Genomic DNA, 21,323 nt, shown 5'->3' on the forward strand with positions numbered 1-21,323 from the left:
GCGTCGTAACAAAGCATCAACGTCATTCATCCTTCCCTCGCGCCGGACGGAGACATAAAGCTTGCATAATTTTATAGTGCAGAGCTTTCGTAACCATACTTTGATGGTTTACGATTTATTTCAATGGCTGGCCGTGGGTAACAAAAGGGAGGGAGGTACGACACGCACACCGAACCAGAAACACATCTTTACACCGAAAGCCACTTTGTGGAGTACCGCACATGGCGCGGGCTTTTCGGTGCCATTATTATTTGCCCAACGCATAAGTAGGAACATTTTTTCGGCATAAATTATGCATTCCACAGGCAGCCACATTGGCTGCGGTCCCCGATGGAAGTCACGCTGCTGGGTGCTTCCTGTTTGCCGACCAAGCCCACTGCGACGGAACGGGACATAATCGGATTAGGCGCAACACCAGCGGCCAGCGCGTTTCGTGCTTGCAGGGTGGGAGGGGGTAGAGGAAAAGGAAGTCGTTTTTTCGGTCGGTAGCAACCGGAAAAAATGGCCAAGAAAAAAACTAATTTCCCAGTACTTCCGCCCCACTGCGTCGTCATTTGGCATTTAAGAAGCTTCTGTAAGTGTACGAGACCGAATTTTCAAAAGGTCGGTCGTGTTTGTGTACGGTCAGACTTTTCGGTTTTTATCTCGTGTCAACCAGGGTTTTGTTTTTCTTTTAATATTCATAAACTTCCTGGTCACGTGTAGACCTTTTAAGAAAAAAATCTTGTATGTTAAATCCCTGTTTTCATTACTTCTCATTCCGCTCTGCGAAGTAACGATGTAACTTTCTCCAACGTGATCGTGGTGATTGAAACAGTAAGCAAAATCGGGCAAAATAAATAAATATCATACTAAAGAGCGATCACAAATCATTTTCCACACCAAGTTGGAGTCTCATTTTCGAAAAAAGAAACCCATGTTCTGAATGTGGGCCAACGCCAGCATCGATAATAATTCATCGAAATGAGCCGATGCAACGATGAAACCAAAGTACGTAATTCTCTCGCACGTGCTACACTGCATAGCGGAAACACAATTTAACGGGCGATGGTGAAGCATGAAAATATTCGTTACACTCCCACTGTTCCTTCATTTTTCTGCTTCGCTTGAATCATCGTTCCCAATCCCGGCAGAAACGCGCGTTTAAGAAGACATAAAAGTTGGAGTAGAAAACAACCCTGCAAAAGACATTTCATAATGGGCCTTCGCACTTTGCTTGCATTAAAAAAACGGGCGGAGGATGGTCGGAAAACTCAAAATTCAGCTACAAACCACCCCGCAGAATAAAATGCGAAATATAATTTATTAGAAAAATTTGCCAACTGCCTCGCTTTCCACCCCCAATGATGTTCGCGTGGAAAGGCGGAAATTCGAGCAATTGGAAATTGACTACCGTAGAATCAAATGGCGAAGGGAAATGTACCGATAACAATGGCTTCGTGCAGTGATGTACTGAATTGGGGTTCAACATTTTTGAAAAAGGTTCTTTTATTTTTTGTATAATAAAATCAGTTATATGTCACATTGAATTTTATTGAAAAATGAAGTAATTTATCGATTTCTTTAATCGATGTTAACAATTGAATGATATTAGATTAGTGTAAAGGTTTAATTATCTCTTTAAAACGAAAGGCAAAACTGTGGCAAAACACGATAAAACTGTGGGAACCAGATGTTATACGCAATTGAGTCATCTTACTATTGAATAAACATCGTTTTAAGTTAAACTGTTGCTTTAGACGTCTGTGTAAAATTAATCGAATCGAATTTTATTTATATGATTTGAATCACTAAAAGAAGTAAGTAAACATCAAACGTTGGACTTTCCATGGGGCTACATTTGTATAGTTTTTTTTTTCAAAAATGAAACAAGGAAACAGAACAATTGAGAAATTTTAAATTATGTCGGTTCTGAAAAAAAACTAGTGAAAACCTGAAAATTACACCAGAAAGAGATGTGTGCCACAACGGTACATCACTGGAAGCATCATTCAACTTTTCGTTCGCCTTGCCTCTTGGAAGGTAAAGGAAACTTTTCATCAAAGTCGCCTTAACTTTTATCATTTACTCGGGTGCTACGACCCAGGCTAATTCAACAGCACTTTTCCTAAGGAGTGTTGGGACTCTAATGGTGCAAGCACTTTTTTCTTACAAGTGTCGCCTTTACGCATCTGACGTCGATTTGCTTGATTTTTGTTGTGTTGACTTTTCCACATCTTTTGCCCGATTCAATTTACCTTTAAAGGTGTTTAAATGGTTTTTTCTTGTTACCAATTTCGTTGCTACTTACACTCATGTCCACGGGCTGTCTAGTAGCGGATGCGGAAGCATACCGTTTCGGGAAGGGCAGGCTTCTCTCGGCTTTCGTTTTCTTCAACACTCCTTCACTCTGCTTCGCCCTCACTCTCTCTCTCACTCACACACACACCCACACACCCACACAGACCTACACTCCACTTCACTCTCACTCCTCACTCACTTACGCTCCTCTTAAGTTGTCTGCGCTGTAGCCGGCCGAAAAACTCTGCCGCTCATCGTGCTAGTAAAAAAAAACAAGGATATGATGCCACCGGTTAACCCACCAACTTCTACTAAACTTCTCCTACCACAAGGACCATGAACAGTTTATGTTTCTGCCGTACTTTCATTTGTACCGAATTTAAGCGCACACGACCTACACGCCCACGAACCGTCGGAACACGGAAAGAACTACACGGTCCTTCGGTTTAGGTATAAGGAAAACACCACACTCACACAAAACCCACACACTCACACAAACTAAAGAAGGAAAATAATTGTATGTACAAATTTGCTTTCGACCACAGCCCATGCTGGTGAAAATGTCGCACCAAGTACTACATCCTTATATCACACACTCTTACTCCGAAGGATACGGAGGAAACTTAGCGGCGCACAAACTATTCACCACAAACCCAGCGTTGTCCGGGGGGGTTCGAAGATTTCACACTGGTGGGTTTGTTTTCTCCGGTTTGGTGACGGTCGGGTTTACTCCAAGTAATCCGGCCAAGAACGTTGGCGGAAAAATATCCCACTGTGTTTTCTTGACACGCCTTATGCCACCGGGAGGATTTGCTTCTTTACTTTTATTTTGTAAATCGTTTTATTTTCCGCTGCCACGAACAGGTCTCGGACGAACGAGGAACGGTTCACGCTGCTGCCGCCCTTAAGGCACACGCCCTGTAAGAAATGGAGAGTAATGAAAACGTTACTAAGTATTCAGCTGCGATTCGCAATGTCAAGAGCCTAAACATACATTCGGCGCTCAAGGCGAGCGCAATCTCTAATGGTCAGTCATTTTAAGATGTGACTTATAATCTCAGGCCCAGCTGGGCCGATAGCATTGTGGTGGAAAAAAGTGGTCGTTGTTAAATTCGCAACATGAGTGAAATGTTTTCTTTTCTCTATATTGGTTGGACAGGTAGATTTCTGGTTTGCTTTAAAGAGGCATATTGTATATTATTGTATGTCACTATGTAATCCACATCATTGGAAAGAATGATGCTGTGATTGACATAAACGTCCTTGACTGTTGCATGTAAAAACTTGTAAAAATTGGAAATGTAAGCATATTTACGTAACAATATTTTATTAAAAAAATGTATGTTGAAAAATTTTCATAAACCAAATTTATTTTTCCAATTAAATCTACAACCGAAAATATCTTAAGTGATGCGGTGAGCCGAAATTAAACAAAAACGAAAAAAGACGTAACAAAAAATATATCCAGTTTTGCGTGGTGCATTTTTATTCGACGAAGCGACGAAGGTTGCTGATGAAATGACTTTTTCCTGGTATGTGATTGGCTGTATATATCTTCCATCATCGATTCCAATACACAGAATGCATTCAGCCAAATGGTTTCTTTTTATTGAGACAAATTCACCGAAAGGAATCACAACGCCGGGAAGCTTTTCCGACGAGGCAACCACATTTGCTTTCGCGAAAAAGTGTGAGGTCATTCGTGGGCAACCGTACAGCTAAAGCTAGTCACATAACTTCCCACAACTGCCTCGTGGAGTCGGCAAACAAACAACATTCCGCCGGCAAACGGTCTTCATTCATCACTCCGTTCGTTCGAAGCGACCGGGCCGAACGAAACCAATTGCGTGGACGGGGCAGGGATTAATTGGGTTTAATGAAAGGAGCGTTTCATTGATGTAATGAATGTGCACCGTTGGGAAATTTCGCGGAAGGAGTTTTACAGCCGGAGATGGACCGAACGGCGGAAACCATATTGCTGGAAGCCAACGGTTAAGTGAATGACTTTCGAGTTGAATCCGGGTATAGGTCGGCAACCGATGGTTGCGTTGGATGGAATGGCGAGGATATGGAGTGAGGATTCCTTGAAGATGGTTAAAATTATTGCATCATTAATGGCTGCTTTTTTCCAATGCCAATTATAAAGAAGAAAGCAAAACACCGACGCAGTTTTCTACTCAATCAGAGGTTTTGCCATTTTCAGCAGTCTCGTGAACCAAAGTTCAAGATAAAAGGAACAGAAAAATTTCATCTATTTTTGGAGATTAATAAAAAACTGAACTCGTGTAAAATGAGAAATATTTAAGTCTGCATCTTTTAACTTCAACTTTTAGGTTTACAATGATATTTGACGAGTATTTTTAGGAAATGTCAGCTACGTAAAGCTTATTTATATTTCTTTCACAAATTCATAAATAAACTAATATTTCCATTCTTAAACCTCAGGTACACCAGAGTCACAACAAAATAACTCAAATAAAATATCGATTGCATGTATCCGTATGCATCTGTGACCTAAATAACAATTTCTCCATGTTTCCCGTACTTCTATTCTTAATCCTAGATGGTGCTCTACGTTTTTGCGATAGAACACACGCGAAAATACCATGTTTGCCACCTTCTCCATGATATTCCGACCGAGTGATTGCAACCTACATGATTAGTCGATAAACCGATGTGACGGTGCGGGTTGCATTCCCATCTGTTGACATGCCACGGAAACCTAGTCAACCAAGTCACCCACACCACGCACGTGAGCATTGATTGCTATTAACAACGACATTACTACCAGCGAACCTCGTGTAGTCGAAGGAACCGATGCGGTAAGGCTCGAGCAAGGACATTTGCTATCAGGTTAATTTAATCGAACATTAAAAATGGATAGAAAATTGTGGAAAAGCGCAAGAAAGCGAGTGTTCCTTCGAACGGTGGTGGCTCTATGTACTTCGCCGTGGCCGAGGGAAAATTCCATCCTACTCCCAACCACCCCCAGAAATGCGGTGAAATCCAAAACCCCAGCTATCCAGCCCTCGCCTACTGCTCGGATCGCGCCCTGAAGATGTGACACTTGCGCTAAAATGAAACTAAGCAAGTGCTTAACAAGCAGCCGAACACACACAGTAGGCGCTCGAAGAGACTTTTCCGTGGAATCGCTCCGGAACCACACCACAACTAACACCAACCAGTAAACCCCCAGGAGGGAAAGAAAAGAAGGAACAAAATGAAACAGAACCCGGTTTTCGATTTTCCGCCATATCCGCCCCCTCAACGGAAAGGCGAACGAGATGCCGACGATATCGTCCCCGATTGGAATCCTTTCAGCGTATCTCCACTCCTTCCCCCCCCCCCCCCCCCCAGTCCTCCACGGACGCCCACCACTTGGACCTCGTTACGTCAAGAGTAAATTGAGACAATAGCTCGCGCGCGCACATTGGCTGCCTTTAGCTGGTTGGTTGGAAAATGTGTCCTCGAAGGAAAATGAGGGCATCGGGAGGGTGGCAACAAGGGCTGAAGGTGTGGGGGAGGGGAGGAAAAGCGTGTAGTGTGATAGCGGTTTTCTTATTTCCACGTGGCCACGGTTCGGCGCTCGTGCGATGGAAGTCCGGCAGACGTCAGAAAAGCCACCGGGGATGAAAAACGTTTCAATCATACGGAAGTTTTGTTTGCGGAAATGGAGCATTAAGAAGAAGTTGTATGTAACAACGATAACAAGGGAAAAAGGCAAAAAGCGAAAGAGAGAGTGAAAGAAAAGGTAATACTTACATTAAACAACACGTCAAACAGCATAAGTCAACGAAAACGTTACATAATCGTTCTCAGCACGTCTTTGAGCGTCATTTAACCGTTTCCGACTCCTTCCGGCTAAGCGTTCGCCTTGAGCCGAACATCCCGTATTCTTTCGTTTCGACAAACTTGTTAAGCACTCACACGTTAATGGAAAACCGAGTGATCCAAGCAAGCCGGCACCAGGGGCCGACCTTTTATTTTTGCGAGGCCGCAGCCGGGCCGGAATATCCTTGTCCTTCCGCTCCCGCTCCATTGTCTCGGTCCCGCTTGCTTTAACTTTTCCCTCGCCCCGTCCATTCATCGATATCCTTTACCGGTAGTCCTTGGCCTTTTGCCAGCGGCATTTCAACCGTTCTCCTTTCTTTTACGCTCGTGTCCCTGTTTTTATCGCTCCTCTTCCTCCGGATCGTCCCACAAAATCTGTTGCAGCCAGGAAGAATGTTCGAGGTCGGGTATCGAGGTATCCTTGGGTGAACGATAACCGAGACTTTTTTATGTGTTTTGAGCGAACTGCTCAACTTACTTTTATGTTTTCTTGTGCTCCTGCGTGGCGCATTTCGTTTTTAACATGATTAGTAATTCGTGTAACGTTACTGAAATCGAATCCTAAAGGACAAGTAAGTCGGAAAAACAAGTTACACCGATTGCGGGCCGGTAGCGATAAAAATGCTTACAAATCGGAACACGGGCGCAAATTGCTCAACTGAACGTCGGGATGTGGACCGGCCGTGTGAGTAATTATGGGGAAAAGGAGGAGGGTGGTAGGTTTTCTCACCCGTAATTGCTCCATCCCCGTTCAGTGATTTTCCTCGAGGAAATAGAACCATACTCTAGGTCCAGGGCCCTGGGAAGGTTTGTCTGAATTTTCTCAACCTTGGCACTGCTGTTGCTTCTGCCTTAAATATTTAACGAGTACAAATTGTATAATGGGCGGATCCTTTCGGTGTGGCATTATATAACGTGATCTGGTGGTTATGCTCTGAAATTCAGCTGAGCGTTTTTCAACGCCGTTTTTCAACGAACACCTTTTGTACGTTGAAGTTTGCGAAAGGCATTGAAACTCTATGTTTTATAGAACTTTTATGTTTTATTCTTTGTCAAAAATAAGTACAAAATTTGCTGATTTGAAACGTTGGAAAAAAAAATCTTTACAAAATTGAGAAAATGTATTCAAGAGAAACTTTATTGAATAAATACAATTTTGATATCGTAAATGATTTATGATGTTTCAAATAAGATATAATTAAGAACAAGAAAGGAGTTTTCTTTAATTAGTTTTCCACAACTTGTTTAAATTGATTTATCACTTCAACATATGTCTGAAGAAAATAAATCTTTGGTATCCAGGATAGAGTTAATTAAGGCACATCTGTATTTCATTGAATAATGCAATCCTACACATAATTTGACTGTCATTGGAAGTCAACACAATTTAGCAAAATATTCTCACAAATATTTAGAAACTAATCGAACCGGCATGCACAGTGCATACCATCACCGAAATGTTATCCAACTAATTGAATTTATAGCATTTATCAACAATCATCGCTTCTGTGCGAGGAAACATAATTTTCATCGTCGGTCTAGATCTTTCATCCGGCCTGAAAACTGATTTTGAAATGCGCTTCCGGCAGGAAAATGCACCGACTACAAATTAAAGAGTCCTTGCGATGATTGGATTTGGTCGATGAAATTAAATTTAATGTAATTCATTTCAATCCAAAACAATGTCTGCCCTTACCGCTTCGAGCGATGGAGGACCGGTACAACATGTTTATGATTTGGTGGACATATTTTGCATAGTTATTGGTTCGGGTGGGATGCCGAGGTTGTTTCTGTTGTTCAACCGCAAGAATGTCGAGTGATGGTATTGTTTACGGTATGCAGGATCGTTAACCATGGTTTCGACATAAAATTAATTTCTGCTCAGCAAAAGGAAATGTGTTTTACTATTTTTTCGTTGTGTTGTTTGCAAATCATTGCTCTTTTTGCTTGATGAGAGAGTTGAGATGAGCTTTGCATTGAATATTTTGAAATATTCCGCATAGATTTGTTTGTAGCCGATCGTTACGAGGAAGTTATTTGAAAATTTTCAACAAATGCTCACGACGCCTCGTCTATGATATTAATTATAGACTCAACCGCTGAGAATCCCTACCAACGATTCTACAAATGCTACAAAGTGAAGCCCAGAACAGACCGTCCTTTCCTTCCGGCGGTCAGTTGGCAGCCGGCCAACAGCTTTTAGAACAAGCTAGCCTGTCCCAGATGGCAGATGGGGCACCCTGAAGCGCGAGCTAAATGGCACGAAGCTGTTGAATCCGACGGAGCCAAAACCTGTTGCCCGCTCGATCCGGTCGGGTCTTTGAACGTCTAGGAAAAGCCTGTTACTTCACGCGAAAATCAATTAACGTTTCTTAGGTGATTTGTGTTCGTGTTTCTAGACACATCTCGACGGTCGATAATTTGTTCCATTTTTAACCCTTATGTATTGAACGATGTGCGAAAGTTGTGTCGTCTTGGGGGAAACGGTTTTGCGGAGAACTTCCGATCATACCAACTTATGTCTGTTTATTTACTTTTCCCCAAACAAAGTTGTGTGTTTCAGTCCAATCCATTTTTATCCTTTGCGAGTGATGTTTATGATACTTAGATTGATTGCTTAGTTAGTTCTCGAAACAGTGTGTGTTTGTTTGTCAATACTTCCTCCACCGAAATCTCTTGCGTTGAGGGCTTCCCGAAAATTGGCTCGATTAGTAGCACAGCCACAATCTGGTTCGCATCCGTGCGCCCGATCCAATGTCTCGACCTTTCCACCCCTCAAGGAAAAGCTTATCCTTGGCGGGATGTAGGATAAACAATTTCGCAGACTTTCGTAAACAAAATAACACCCTTCGAGAAGAGGACGTTTTTCCGCATCCGGACACGGAAGTCGCTAATGGAAAAGTGCTAATGGAGCGTGATTGTATTAGTGGTTTCGTTGCAGTGATTTTTCGAGGGGAGAAAAATCGGGTGTAAGGCATTTCGGAAAAACGAAATGGCTGAGTGTTTACTTTGCAAATCCGAAATAAATGTTCCCCACTCGGCCGACGAAGAGATACCTCATCAAAAGCATAATATTATAGGTTTTCGTCATAACCGAAAGCGGAAAGGTTCACCGACACCGGGGACGGAAAGCGTTCTGTCAACTTTATGTTCGCCAAGGAATTTGTTAGCTTTTACTGAATTCTAAATGAGACAGTTGGTTCTGCGTGGCCCTTTTCGCACTTTCTGGGCTTTTGGACTCTCCCGGGACCAATTTCTACATTCGAGTTGACTTCTTTGGTAGATTTGTCTGTTTATTTTCTTTCTTCCTTCGAGCCTCTTGTCTATCGTCTACCTCAAGTGATGCGACATATATCAATCATACGTCCGTGTGACTCCAGGGGGAAAACCCAAGGAAAAACCCTCGGAATTCAGATTGCTGTGACAAGGCTCATCATTTGTTGTCTGAACTTCTGAACCCCGCGGGCACCCGCGTCTCCTCGTCCCGCAAACGAAGTCGAAAAGTTCACCCACACCCATCCCCTTCCCCCCACCCGTTGCCAAGTTGTCCTTGTGGGAACGATGATGACACTAAAGGTCTCGGGGACGATGAAAACGAAGGCCCCCAAGGGGACACACCACACCGCCGCCCCCCACCGCTCCGCCGGGTGCCGATAATGGTGCCGAGGAAAACACTCAAACCGCGTGTGGATCAACCGTCTTGAGCCAAGGGGTGTCCGCGGGTGGGAGGTAATAGGGGAGGGCGCGTGGAGCTAATAGAATTTCGCCCGAACGACAGACGCCGTAGTTTTCGAGTGTGTGTTTTCAAAACTGTCGAGAGTATATATGTAGGGGCTCATTTATCACCGATCGGCATCATTCGGTCGGTGTGATTTTCCGAGGAAAATTCTGGCGAGAGCATTGTTTGCCGTCGAAAGATGAGCTAGGCAAATATTGTTAAGCTTTAAAAAGCAGGATTTTCCGATACGAATGAAAAAGAGAATCCCTAAAAGCATTGGAATGCATTTGAATGGTGTTTGGTTTTATGAGTATTGGGGAGCTGAATATTTTAAAGCTTATAACCAACAATCATACCGAATAGACCGAATGAGATCAAGAAGATACAAGATATGATAGAGAAAGTCCTTTAACAGATGAAGCATTTTTAAACGGTAACAAAATTATCTAAATCATGCAGGATTTAATTTTCCCCCTGAAGCAAATAAATTCTGATTATCAATCCAATTTACAAAGCCCACCGGATGTCCTATCCAGTACTATATCCTTCCCAAGAGATTACACCATTTGCGTCCGGTGATTTAAGACGTCCAAACTGAACATATTATTTAATTACACCAAATTTTAATCTTTACCCAACATTAAACTCTACGACATGCAAAGCATCTTGTGCTGATTTTCTAGATAAATCTCTCGTCCTTTTTACGGCGCACGTCGGCAGCGTACGAGCGAAGCATTTTACCATAAACTAATTCCACTGTTGTTGCTAGGCTAGACAAAGGCTAGGCTTACCTGACATCGGATGACACTTTCCACAGCGCCACGGGTCTGCGTCTGGCTCTTCGTGCCCGTTCGAAATCCAAGCACTTCATCACTATCTGCCAGATAATCCTCTTTGGGTTCGCATTTTGGAGCTTCCGCTAATGAACTACACCCGTTGCGAGCGACGCAGCATCCAGCATCACAGGGACGAAACTTTCGTGTAAACACCGACGCAAACCAACCAACAAGCCATCCACACACACACACGCACACGAAACGTTGGGTAAGTGCACCTCCGAAGGGGACTGGACACTAGAGACCGTTTAGAAACGGTTGCGGTGGTATACATATAGTGTTACACAACCTTCGCATAGGTGAACAACGACGCGCCCGAGTATTGGCTGGACTGGCCTTGGCCAGGTACACCCCTACAGGTTCACGCACTGGGAATGCCGTTTTGGGGCTCTTTTACCGCCAGCCCAAGGGGTGGAAAAACTGTATCACGAGGTCAGTGGAACCAGCAAGGGGACGGTGTAGGCTCGAGGAGGGGAGAAAAACCAACGGAAGAAAGAAATCCCTAAACAATACCGAAAGGCTGCGTGGGAAGGATATGTGTGAACGTAAAGATCGGTAAAGGAAAGAAAAAAACAAGCACAGGGAAACGAAAAACTCACTGGGAAAACTCGCGCGACAGATTGGGAAAAACTTCTTTTATCTTTCGCCCTAGTTCGTGCACGGCACTGGCTGTGTGTGTCCCGTGTGCGCGACCGTGCGCAGCAAGAACCTGCTGAAGGCCCCGCCGTGGCTGTACCGCCGCAGACAACTACGCACCACGGGATGAGAAGAAGATCTGTACCACACGGTGCCGGAACCAACGCAGACCGAATCGGGTCTGCCTTTCCGACGCCCGGAACGACCAGCACTCGACTGAACTCGGGCCGCTCGGATGTGTTGCCATCCGTGCGGAGCAAGGATCCATACCGTCTGCTGTCCTATCCTGTCTCGGGCTTCAGGAGCGGCACCGGCGTGGCTTGAACCGAGAGCGAACGCACATGAGCGCGAGAGTCTGCGAACGGAACATCCGGTTTTTCGGTGGAGCTTTCGATGAGAATCGATGTTCCGCCCCCTACGGACCGGTGGGATGGGTTGTCTGCGTGTCTGTGGGGACACGATCCGTGTCGTGAGAGCGAAAGCGGTTGAACGCTTGCAACGCAATTTACCATCGAACGACGTCGTCGGATCGGATGCCATCGTCCACCGGGAGAGCATATTGCGTGGGCCGCACGACGGTTCCTTACGGAGCGAGTGAGAAAGCATGCGCTTCCCATCACCGGAAGGCACGTGGGACATAAGGGACAACTTGTGGGGAGGGTAGGGGAGAAAAACAACCAGCAAGTTTACGACCTCCGTGCGAAAAGGCGCCCAGAGCACCATGGCAACTTGATCAACAAGTTAATAACCTGATGATAAGGGAGGTTTTCGGAACCTGCGCACATCGGAACCGACCGGGCGGCAACGATTTTCCTTTTCCATTTTTCCACGGTTGGGAAATGTTTCATCGTCAGATTGGAACCGGATGGTTTGGACCGTTTTCCTGCAGGTGGCGCCAGTATGTATCCGTAAAAGTGTCGAAAAGGAATCAAAAACAAAAGAAAACAACAGAGAAGAAAACAAAACATAGAACAAGGGAAGGACATAGGAATTATTACTGTTAAAATGTTCAAATTAAGCAACAAAATAAATCACTAACCGAGCAGGAAATTTTTTTTTTAGTATAACATAAAGATATCATCTTCGGATGGTTAATGACACGTGGTTACATTTGAATGTAAGTCAATGACAGGAACTTTCGATGCATTCTTCAACTGTTAAATAAAAACATCAAGAATCAAGTTCTGAGTGTTCCCTGTAGAGAATCATCTGAACTGCACATTTCTTTCATTAGATTAAGCACTTCCTTGCCAACACTAAACAAAACATTAGCAATACCTTTTGAAAAACAATGGTTTCAATATATTTAACTCTTGTTGAGCCAGAATCACACATAACATTCCGTTATTCCAGTTACCTCGCAGCGCCCGCCGTATCGTTTGCAGTCATCGCAGCTTCCAATTTTAGTCTAAAATAGCAAATAATAATTAGGCGTGCCTTCGACGTGGCTTTTACCAATCTACCATCCTACCTGCCCGTCGCAGGAAACTCCCTTGCGTGGCGTACCGTAGCCGCAGTACGAAGCACCGAAGCTTTTGCATCTGGTACACGTCGACGCCTAAATATATTGAGGAAAGGCCAAACGGTTAGTGTCTGGAATTTAGGCAATTTCCTACTTCCGCATACTTACGTAAACATAAACCAAGGCATCGGCGACGGCGGACGAGCACAGGAGGACGACAAGGAGAAGGCACACAGTGGACTGCTTCATCTTGACGGTTTGCGAGACTGTTGTGGATTGAATGATCTCTAGAAGTGGACTGGCAGAGATTGTACGATCCACGGACCATTTTATACTTCCACCTGGGCATGTCTGTAGGGACGTTTTTCTATGTGGAGATTTTTATTTGATTCATTTAAATTTTATTAGTTCAAAAGTGGGTTATGTCAAACAACCAAGTCCGCCAATGGCATGAGTGACGTCAATTGCAATCCGGTTCGATAGGTAAGATAGCAACATATGTTTCTTTTCGTTAGGTTATTGGCACGAAGAAGAGCAACGAAAGGGAAAGGAAGACGAAAGTAAACTCAACAAATGTTTTGAAACCCACAAATAAATGTTTTTGTTTGTTCAAGAATCGGTTATGCATGTTTCGAAATGGAAGATGTAATCTGAACCCGATCATGGTCCGGTTTGGTTGAAAGGTATTTCGGACAAGGATGGTTTGTTACGTAATTTGTACGAAGTACGAAATAAAAAATAGACAGAGAAAACAAAAATTATAACAAAAATAATTGAAACACTGTAGAGATTACAGTTCTTACGCATTAAGAAATTGAACTTATTTAACGTTCAACTAGATCGTACCTCGGACAACATTGTTCGACAACTAAAAACTCCATAAAATGGAAGAGAAATTAAATTTGAATAAGGGTCAAGTAACAAACAAAGTGTTATAAATATAAAAAAATTGAAAAAGGCTGTGAGTACACTATTTTCAGAAAATTGTACACTTTATTAAAAGCATTTGTTGTTTTCATGCTTCGCGGATAGTAATTGTATCGCATACGGTGTTCGAAGGATGCGTCCAAGTGCGATGAGACACAGTGCGTATTAGCAGTTTACCGGAATCTTAAATTAAAGCAATTGTGAAGCTGTGAGCACCAAATGGAAGGTGATAAGTATGCAATCAAAAATCAAACAAACAAACAAAACATCACAAAAGTTTGAACCGTATGCAAAACTTGCTGGTAAAATGGGGTTGTTGTTGGACACACGAATTAAAAACACATTGAAAAGGTTTTACAGGTCAACCATTGATAACGTCGATTTAGTGGGATGGTGTACTACTTTGCTAACCAGTTTGAAAGTGCCTTAAGTGAAACTGTTTGTTTACCTGTCAAGGGTAAACATCGTTTTTCCATGACCTACTCCATTGGACACTCAATCTCAATCTGTATAAAGTTCGTCTGGCCGAAGGATACGAAAGAACATTTTTCTGTGCGTTTTTCACACTTTCTCGTTTCACTTCTAAACGTCCCACACAAACACCCGTACACTGAACGTCGAAGGGACTGGTGCAGTCGTTGCCATTGGGCACACTGTACACATCGAAATGGTGCTAACAATTAGAACAATTTTACCATACAAGTATCTATGATGGTCCGTACCGAACAAGTGTAGGATCCTTTCTTCTGGTTGACTATTCCGGTATGCCACTGGTTCTGAAAATCCATCCGTTCGCGGGATTGTTTACTATGCCTAAACCGATCATTCTGATACATACGAATAGTGAAGGAGGAACCGCGGCGTCAGTCACGGCGCAGCGTTTACCTCCACAAATACTAACATTAAATTATGCTGCTGACTAGTGCTGGAGTTATGGTTCCTCGGTTGCTTTTTTCTTACTCGCCCCTGCCATCTTGTCTACTTTCTTCATAGCACACACACACAAATTCTTTCGTTTTCTTTCAAAATAGAGCGCTACTGTAACTGTTCGTTTCCATCTGTATAATGCTAAATTTAACCGGTACGAAAAGTTATGCAGTGTAGTGTTTGTGGGGTACATGTACGAAGCGTTAGGAAACCAAAGGACGATGCATGTGTGCTTGCCTAGTACCGATTGTACAAATTTAACAATTAACAAACAATTGCCTATTTAGAATATTCTATTTACACATTACATTATTAACACTAGAAAGTATACAATACGTGGATGATAAATATGCGATCTTAAAAGCGAAAAACATGGTCATTCGGATGGGCTGATGATATCTCTGCGTGTACCGAGGATATTTTTCACAACATCCCGCGGCCAACCGGAAGGCGAAGGTATATGAGAGAGGTAAGGGAAGGAGAGAGAGAGAGAGAGCAGGAATATGCTGGGAACTATTTTGGGACTAGTTTTAATCGTGGAATCTAAGTGCTTCTGTCTACCCTATAGTAACGTTCTGTTCAAATAGTCAGTTTTTCTTAACAAAAATGAATTGTGCAGGAAGTGGTAAAAGGGATCCGGAAATCACATCTGGAATTGGTGTTGCTTAGTAGTTAAAAAGTTCGAAACACTCGACCCTCCGGCGAGTTCTTGTTGTTACTCCAACAGTTCCGTCTCGTCCCGCTGTTGTGGAGACTTCGGTTGTTCCTGCCGCTGATCGTCGGTCAGTAGCAACAGTTCGCTCGTTTTGCCATCGGAAGACGACAGTCGTATGAGCCGCACCTTGTCACCCTGCACCCATCCGTTGCCCTTCTGGCCGACCAGGTAGGATAGCTTCTCTCCGTACGGTGGCGAGGAGGCGAGATCGACCCCGACCCGTCCGACGATCTTTTCCTTTATGTTCTTGGTGCAACCGGTGGTACTGGTCGGGTCGTGACCGCCGATATCTATACTATGGTGGTGACCATTATCAGTACAATCGAGTGGAGGGGAAAGCTTACTCGTGGTTCCATTACTTGTGGGTGATCCGAGCGAGTTGCGCTTTGGGGTCGGACAGTCCCCTCCGTCCTCCGGCTGCTTGTTGTTGGCCTTCTCGCCGTGCTCCGTACAGTGGTTGTGGTGGTTGTGGTGTTGGTTATGTTGGTGGTGCTTTAGGTGGTTGTTGTTATTGTTTTCGCTCGTGTTGTTGTTGTTCGCGTACGCTTCCTTCGCCGACTGGGCCAACTCGAGCCAGTGCTCCTTGTTCTCCAGTACGCCCTCGATTAAGGGATTCAGTTTTTCCGACAGGGAAGCGAATGCCTAAAAGAAATCGAGCGCAATTAGTAATGGGCCAACTGACGGTTTTACTGGGTGATTATTTAGGGAGTAGTAGAGAGTTCCGCTTGGCAGTAAATCAGAATCTTGTATGGTTAAATGACTTGAATTTAACATTTGGAGTGTCCCAGATATATTATTAGGTATAGCTACATACCTCGTAGATTGGAATACAGATTGAGTCAATAAAGCCCACTTGCATCATCGGCAATTGATCTTCCTTCTCTCGGTTCATGATATCCTGTTGAAGGAGTAAGAAAAAACCAGTTAGTTATGAGCGAACTATGGATGGATTCCGAACCTAACGAACGTACAATCGGTGTGATGTTCAGCTCCTGCCGTTCCATATCGCCCTGCTCGAAAAACTCCGAGCTCACCAGATCGGCGACGCGCTTTTCGATCTCCCACGGCTTCGTGATGGCGGCCAGATCGCAGACGGTCATGCTCATTGCGCGCAGAAGGGACCGCGGCTCCTCCGCTTGCCATGCGTTCATTTCCCCTCGGTTCGGTTCGATTAAGCTCAAAAAGGCTCCCCGTTTCCTGAACAGAAGAGAATCGGAAGGAGACGATCGTATTGAAAAAGAGAAGCTAAATGGAGGTGCAAAAGAATACTACCTAAAGTAAACGGCCAAATCGGTCGACAGTATGGCATCTTCTAGCACCCGTATTACCCGGCTGTAGTCCTCGGACGACATGTTGGACAGTATCTGATTGCCGGGGCTGTTGATGATCATCAAGCACTGGTCGAAATGGTGATGCTCCATCGTCGAGGTGGAGTAAAGTTGAGCCAGTGGTGATGACGCTCTAATGAAAACAAAAAAAAATATCAGACTAACTTTAAAGCCACCAGGGTACAGTATAGGACATACTTGATTTGAAATGAATTGTTGGTCCCACGGTGATCTAGATCGTGACACAGACAAGCGATGATCAACGCCAGACACTCGATCTCACCGAAAATCTTCCACCACTGGGTCGACGTGAGTATGGCGAACATCATCTGCGTCACGTTGAACGCGTGCCGCCAGTTGTGGTACGTCACGTTGCGGTAGTTTTTCTTCACGCTCAGCAGCCACCGGCACAGGACCTCGTACTCGATGTGGAACCGCTCCACCAGGTCCAGGTCGAGGAACATCCGTATGCACGCCTTCAGCGTGTGGTCGTCGTCTAGCGACAGGTCGTCGAATTTGAAGTCGTGCAGTTTGAAGAACGCCGACGATGGCACTTTCAGTTGCTACGAAAGGAAACCAATTCAACATGAGCATTTTGAAAGATCGAAAGCAGCGCTTACTGTATTGCTTACCCGTAACCGGTACGCATCGTCGATGGTTGCCGAGGCGTGATAGCTCAGGACTTCCAACGTGACGCTCTGCTTTGCCATGGCAATGATTGCCTTCTCGTACATGTGCGTGTTGTGGATTCCCATGCCGCAGAAAATGGCAAACGCTTCGACGAAGTTTTCATCGTTTTTGGTAAAAGTCTTCAATGCGTTGTAAAAATCAAATCAAAATAACATTAATTAAAGATAAGTTTAAGGACAGCCTGACACACGGGACACTTACAAGATCATCAAACTTATTGATCAGCTGTATAACACCTATAATTTGACTTAACGAGTTCTTGATAGCCATGCAGAGGATGGTTTTGTGGCGGAAGTTGAGCCCCTCGTCGACGCTCGGATCGAACCGGTCGTCCTCGTACGCGTTACAGATATTTACAGTCTAAAAGAAAAAAGGAACAGACGGCGAAAGGTAAGAAGGGTGCATCGAAAAACGGGTAGCAAAAAGTACCCCCACACTTACTTCTCCGGTGGTGGCCACGTAGCCAGTGATTCCGACGTTGATCGGAAATCGGGACTCGAACGGGCTCGTGCGAGCATCACCGTCCTCCCCGCTGAGATCGTTGGCTTCGAAATCGAACACGCGCGAGAAGCTACCCTTCGACGCTTCGTGCACCAGTAGGATCTAGTGGAAAAGTGAAAAAAAGAAAGTATAAATCAACGAGGAAGCTTACATCTTCGACCGTGGGCGTTACTCACTTGCACTCTTTGGCATTGTATTAAGCTCTGCATGTGGGTCAGTATCCGGAACACCATGTGCTCGATCGTGCTCTGCTCCTCGAAGATCATCCGGGCGAGATCGAGCAGCACCTGGTTGCGCTTTACCTCGAGCTGGGACTTCTCGTACAGCTGCGCATTCCGGAGTCCGATGCCGCAGAACTGAAGGTACGACGAAAATATCTGCAAAAACAAAAAAAAACAAGGCAACATTAAACAGATGACATCACAAACGACCGAAAATAACCACGAATATGTGGAAAAGGACTCATGCTCATGAAAAATGGGTAGTTAACACACCATTCGATGGTTGCACTTTATATTCGCATCGAAGTGGACTCCATTACTGGCCCGAACCGGAACCGTCCGCGAGTCGCATAACAATTCGATTCGATTCGATTTTCCAAAAATAAATAAATAAATAAATAAATAAATAAATAAATAAACTGCATTCGCCACGGGACGCGCTTCAAATTCTTTCTGTTTCTCCTTTTTTTTGCAACTCGTCGTTTGTATTCCATTCTGCTAGCCACTATCAACAACATTTCGTGATGAGAAACGTTCCGGGTTGTGGCGTGCAGTACTTTTCGAGCACCATCATTAATCTCATTTTCAGCATGAATTTTCCATGCGTGTTGTTCCACTCGACGCTTCCGTTGGCTGCACTTTCGAATGAAAAAGTACCCACTCATGTGCTTTTCGTCGTTTTTGTCCGGTCTCGGTCGAGCGTGTGTATATGTGTTGAACGAGATCGGCGGGAAGCACATTTTCCAGTTGTGAAAATGATTTTAATATTTCAAGGCGGACACAGCAGGGAAGGAGAACCGGGGTTATAGAGTTTCATCTCTAGATGTACGTGCAAATCCGGCTGCCCGCGGAACAGGACTTATCAATTTGTCCATTTGAGAGGACCAAAAAAAAAAAAACAAAACGAATACGTTAAGTGCGATCGTACCCGTGGGAAAACCGCCATAATCGAATCGCACCACTCGGCCAGCTCGAGTAGCCCAACTTCCGGACATTCCTTTTCCCTTCAGCCCAGAAAGGATTGATGGTTGCAACCGACGATGATGCAAACAGAGAGCTTTTACGCAGCATGTATACGCCAAAAAAAAATTGTCTGAATAAGCTGCGGCGTGAAAAAAACAAACATAACTTTCCATGGTGGTCTCTCGAAGGGTGTTGTCGTAAATTTATTTATGTTCAAATATATTCATTCGATGGTTCGCTTCCGTGCAACAGCACGAGACAGCCGTCGATCCGCTTCCCACACGGCTGGTGGTATTTATTTTCTTTTTTTCCAGTGCTGTAAAATCGTAAAATTTTATGTAAAACCGCGGCTCGATGCCACCGTCGTTTGTCCCGGTCAAAGAATGGCCTGAGAAGCACAGCATTTGTGCTGTCCAAAAGGATTAATATTGCCTCGCATCATTGACTCCGAAATGAGATGGGCGTGTTGGGGGGTTTCCTTTTGTTTTATAATCTCCTTTTTTTGGCGAGAAAAGGTATAATTTTAAAATTGGAAATATTTTTTTAAATTTTCAGTTCACACTTTGTTATTTTGAGGTTGCATTAAGGGACTTTTTATTTGTTGAGTTCCACTTACTGGAGGCAAATCCAGATCGGTTATAGTGGAATAAAATAGACAAGCAAGCATTAAACGTGAAAATTCCCCAGCACATTCCACAGCAATTCTCTATTCTCGTAAAATTATTATGTTTCATCAAATAGCAACAAAACAACAGAGTATTTGCATTCAGATTGCCTAGTCACCATCCATCCCACCTCCGAACGATCAATCCGTTCGTAACTCGCGAGCATATGGCCGGAAGGTAAAGGATAATTCAATTTTTATGAATCCTGTTTTTTATCTTGCTTGAAAATTTGCTACATCGAGAGCCTTTTCGTGTTTTGTTGGTGTCCGTGTCGGTAATGTTCTGGCGTTATTTAATTTTAATTGATAATCAAAGTGTCGTGGCTTTCGGAAAGCTGATATGGAAAGCCATCGCTGACGTCCCGGTTTCGTTCGATTGTTTGATGGATGGAAATTTAAAATTAAACACAGCAAGAGAGTGTAAAACCGTTTGGACGGATGAGACGTAACGTTCCATCAATCATGGGGAAAAGTTGCCGCAGCAGGGTAGAGTACTTTTCCCATGGTGGCATTTTGTCGCATGCAAACCTGGATGAGAAGTGCAACCCGGTACTCGAGATCGGTCCGTTAGGCACAACGAGGGAGAGCAGAGCGTTGCTAAAGTTTGCAAATAAAAGGGTAAAAAGTGACACTTACCTTTTCATCCGCCGTGGTAAAACATTGATCACCCTGTTTGTTTATCACTTGCGCCACCCCGACGACGTCCCCGGAGGCATCCTTGATGGGCATGCAGAGCAACGCTTTTGTACGATAGCCAGTTTGTACATCGATTTCCCGGTTGAAACGGTCATCCTAAAACCATAAATAAAAGATGGTGAAACGGTGTTGCAGAATGTTATCATATTTTGTTTATTGTTCAGTTCTTTTCAATACATCGTTTGGCAAATACAGATTTGAAAATCTTATTATAAATTTTAACTTTTGTTCACCAAAGAATTAAACAAAGGAAACCCCCCGAAGGAAAAGAAGAGGATAAAGCCTCTGCCAATCGTATTTTCGTTTCACTGAATAATATTTTTATTATTAAATTCAGCCATTATGAAACACGGTAATCGAAGTGCAAAATATGTTTTGCGTATCAAATGAATGCAATAAACAATTGCACACAAATTATCCACACTCAGCATATACCGGGGTTTAATGAAACGACGTGCATTATGCATTTCCACTAATGCACACCGTCATTTCCATTGAACGCAATGGCGGTTCGAAATGAAATTTGATTCCCGGAAATGATGCCATTTTGGCGTCAAGACCGGGGAAAATGGGAGTAAAAATACTACCCCCGGTAATAATTTGAAACGAATGCTATTTTAGTTTTGCTTGTTCGTGGAGAGTGGTGGAAAATACCCAAAAAAAAGGGAAACAAAAATTCACAAAACTATAGCTTCCAGTTTTGTGTATTTTGTTTCCCTTTTTTTTTGAGTGTTTTCCGTCCATCCAAAAATAATACCAGATACCAGGTTTCAAACCGGATTGGGTGTGTTTGGTATGTTAGAACCAGCTAAACGATGCTAGACGAACAAATCGAACCATCATAATTGAGTTTGGTCAGATTGTGCAATTGGTTCTTTTGGCCACCCGATATCGAATCAATGCACATCGGCCTACACTTGCAGAACAC

The 21,323-nt window shown here is 43.8% G+C and overlaps 3 protein-coding genes across 3 annotated transcripts in view; all 3 read right to left on the reverse strand.

Moving 5' to 3' along the window:
* LOC131263287 (probable G-protein coupled receptor CG31760) overlaps positions 1-11,343 on the reverse strand; it is a 35,942-nt gene extending 24,599 nt beyond the window's left edge. Inside the window, exons 1-2 of the mRNA XM_058265462.1 lie at positions 11,265-11,343; positions 2,291-2,539 (exon numbers count right to left, since the gene is read on the reverse strand). The gene's annotated coding sequence lies outside the window, so the exon portion shown is untranslated. The remainder of the gene's footprint in view (positions 1-2,290; positions 2,540-11,264) is intronic.
* A 1,285-nt stretch (positions 11,344-12,628) lies between these two features.
* On the reverse strand, positions 12,629-13,029 carry LOC131265723 (uncharacterized). Its single transcript, XM_058268026.1, has 3 exons — positions 12,932-13,029; positions 12,773-12,859; positions 12,629-12,709 (listed from the first exon to the last, which is right to left on the reverse strand). The coding sequence occupies exons 1-3, from the start codon at positions 13,010-13,012 to the stop codon at positions 12,629-12,631; spliced, it is 249 nt and encodes an 82-aa protein (XP_058124009.1). The 5' UTR covers positions 13,013-13,029.
* A 1,863-nt stretch (positions 13,030-14,892) lies between these two features.
* The window catches only part of LOC131266275 (dual 3',5'-cyclic-AMP and -GMP phosphodiesterase 11-like), a 52,372-nt gene continuing 45,941 nt past the window's right edge, over positions 14,893-21,323 (reverse strand). Inside the window, exons 7-16 of the mRNA XM_058268721.1 lie at positions 20,336-20,491; positions 18,028-18,228; positions 17,792-17,953; positions 17,552-17,710; positions 17,293-17,469; positions 16,859-17,223; positions 16,605-16,793; positions 16,304-16,529; positions 16,147-16,230; positions 14,893-15,974 (exon numbers count right to left, since the gene is read on the reverse strand). Of these exons, the coding sequence (XP_058124704.1) occupies positions 15,333-15,974; positions 16,147-16,230; positions 16,304-16,529; positions 16,605-16,793; positions 16,859-17,223; positions 17,293-17,469; positions 17,552-17,710; positions 17,792-17,953; positions 18,028-18,228; positions 20,336-20,491 (2,361 nt within the window). The 3' untranslated portion in view covers positions 14,893-15,332. The remainder of the gene's footprint in view (positions 15,975-16,146; positions 16,231-16,303; positions 16,530-16,604; positions 16,794-16,858; positions 17,224-17,292; positions 17,470-17,551; positions 17,711-17,791; positions 17,954-18,027; positions 18,229-20,335; positions 20,492-21,323) is intronic.

This window comes from Anopheles coustani, chromosome 2, assembly GCF_943734705.1.
Source record: "Anopheles coustani chromosome 2, idAnoCousDA_361_x.2, whole genome shotgun sequence".
NCBI classification, from domain to species: domain Eukaryota; kingdom Metazoa; phylum Arthropoda; class Insecta; order Diptera; family Culicidae; genus Anopheles; species Anopheles coustani.

Coding starts and splice junctions, on each gene's coding strand:
- LOC131265723 (XM_058268026.1), bottom strand. CDS start 13,012: ATGAAGCAGTCCACTGTGTGCCTTCTCCTTGTCGTCCTCCTGTGCTCG. Junction 12,860..12,931: donor ATGCCTTGGTTTATGTTTAC/GTAAGTATGCGG, acceptor CAATATATTTAG/GCGTCGACGTGTACCAGATG. Junction 12,710..12,772: donor GAGTTTCCTGCGACGGGCAG/GTAGGATGGTAG, acceptor TTGCTATTTTAG/ACTAAAATTGGAAGCTGCGA.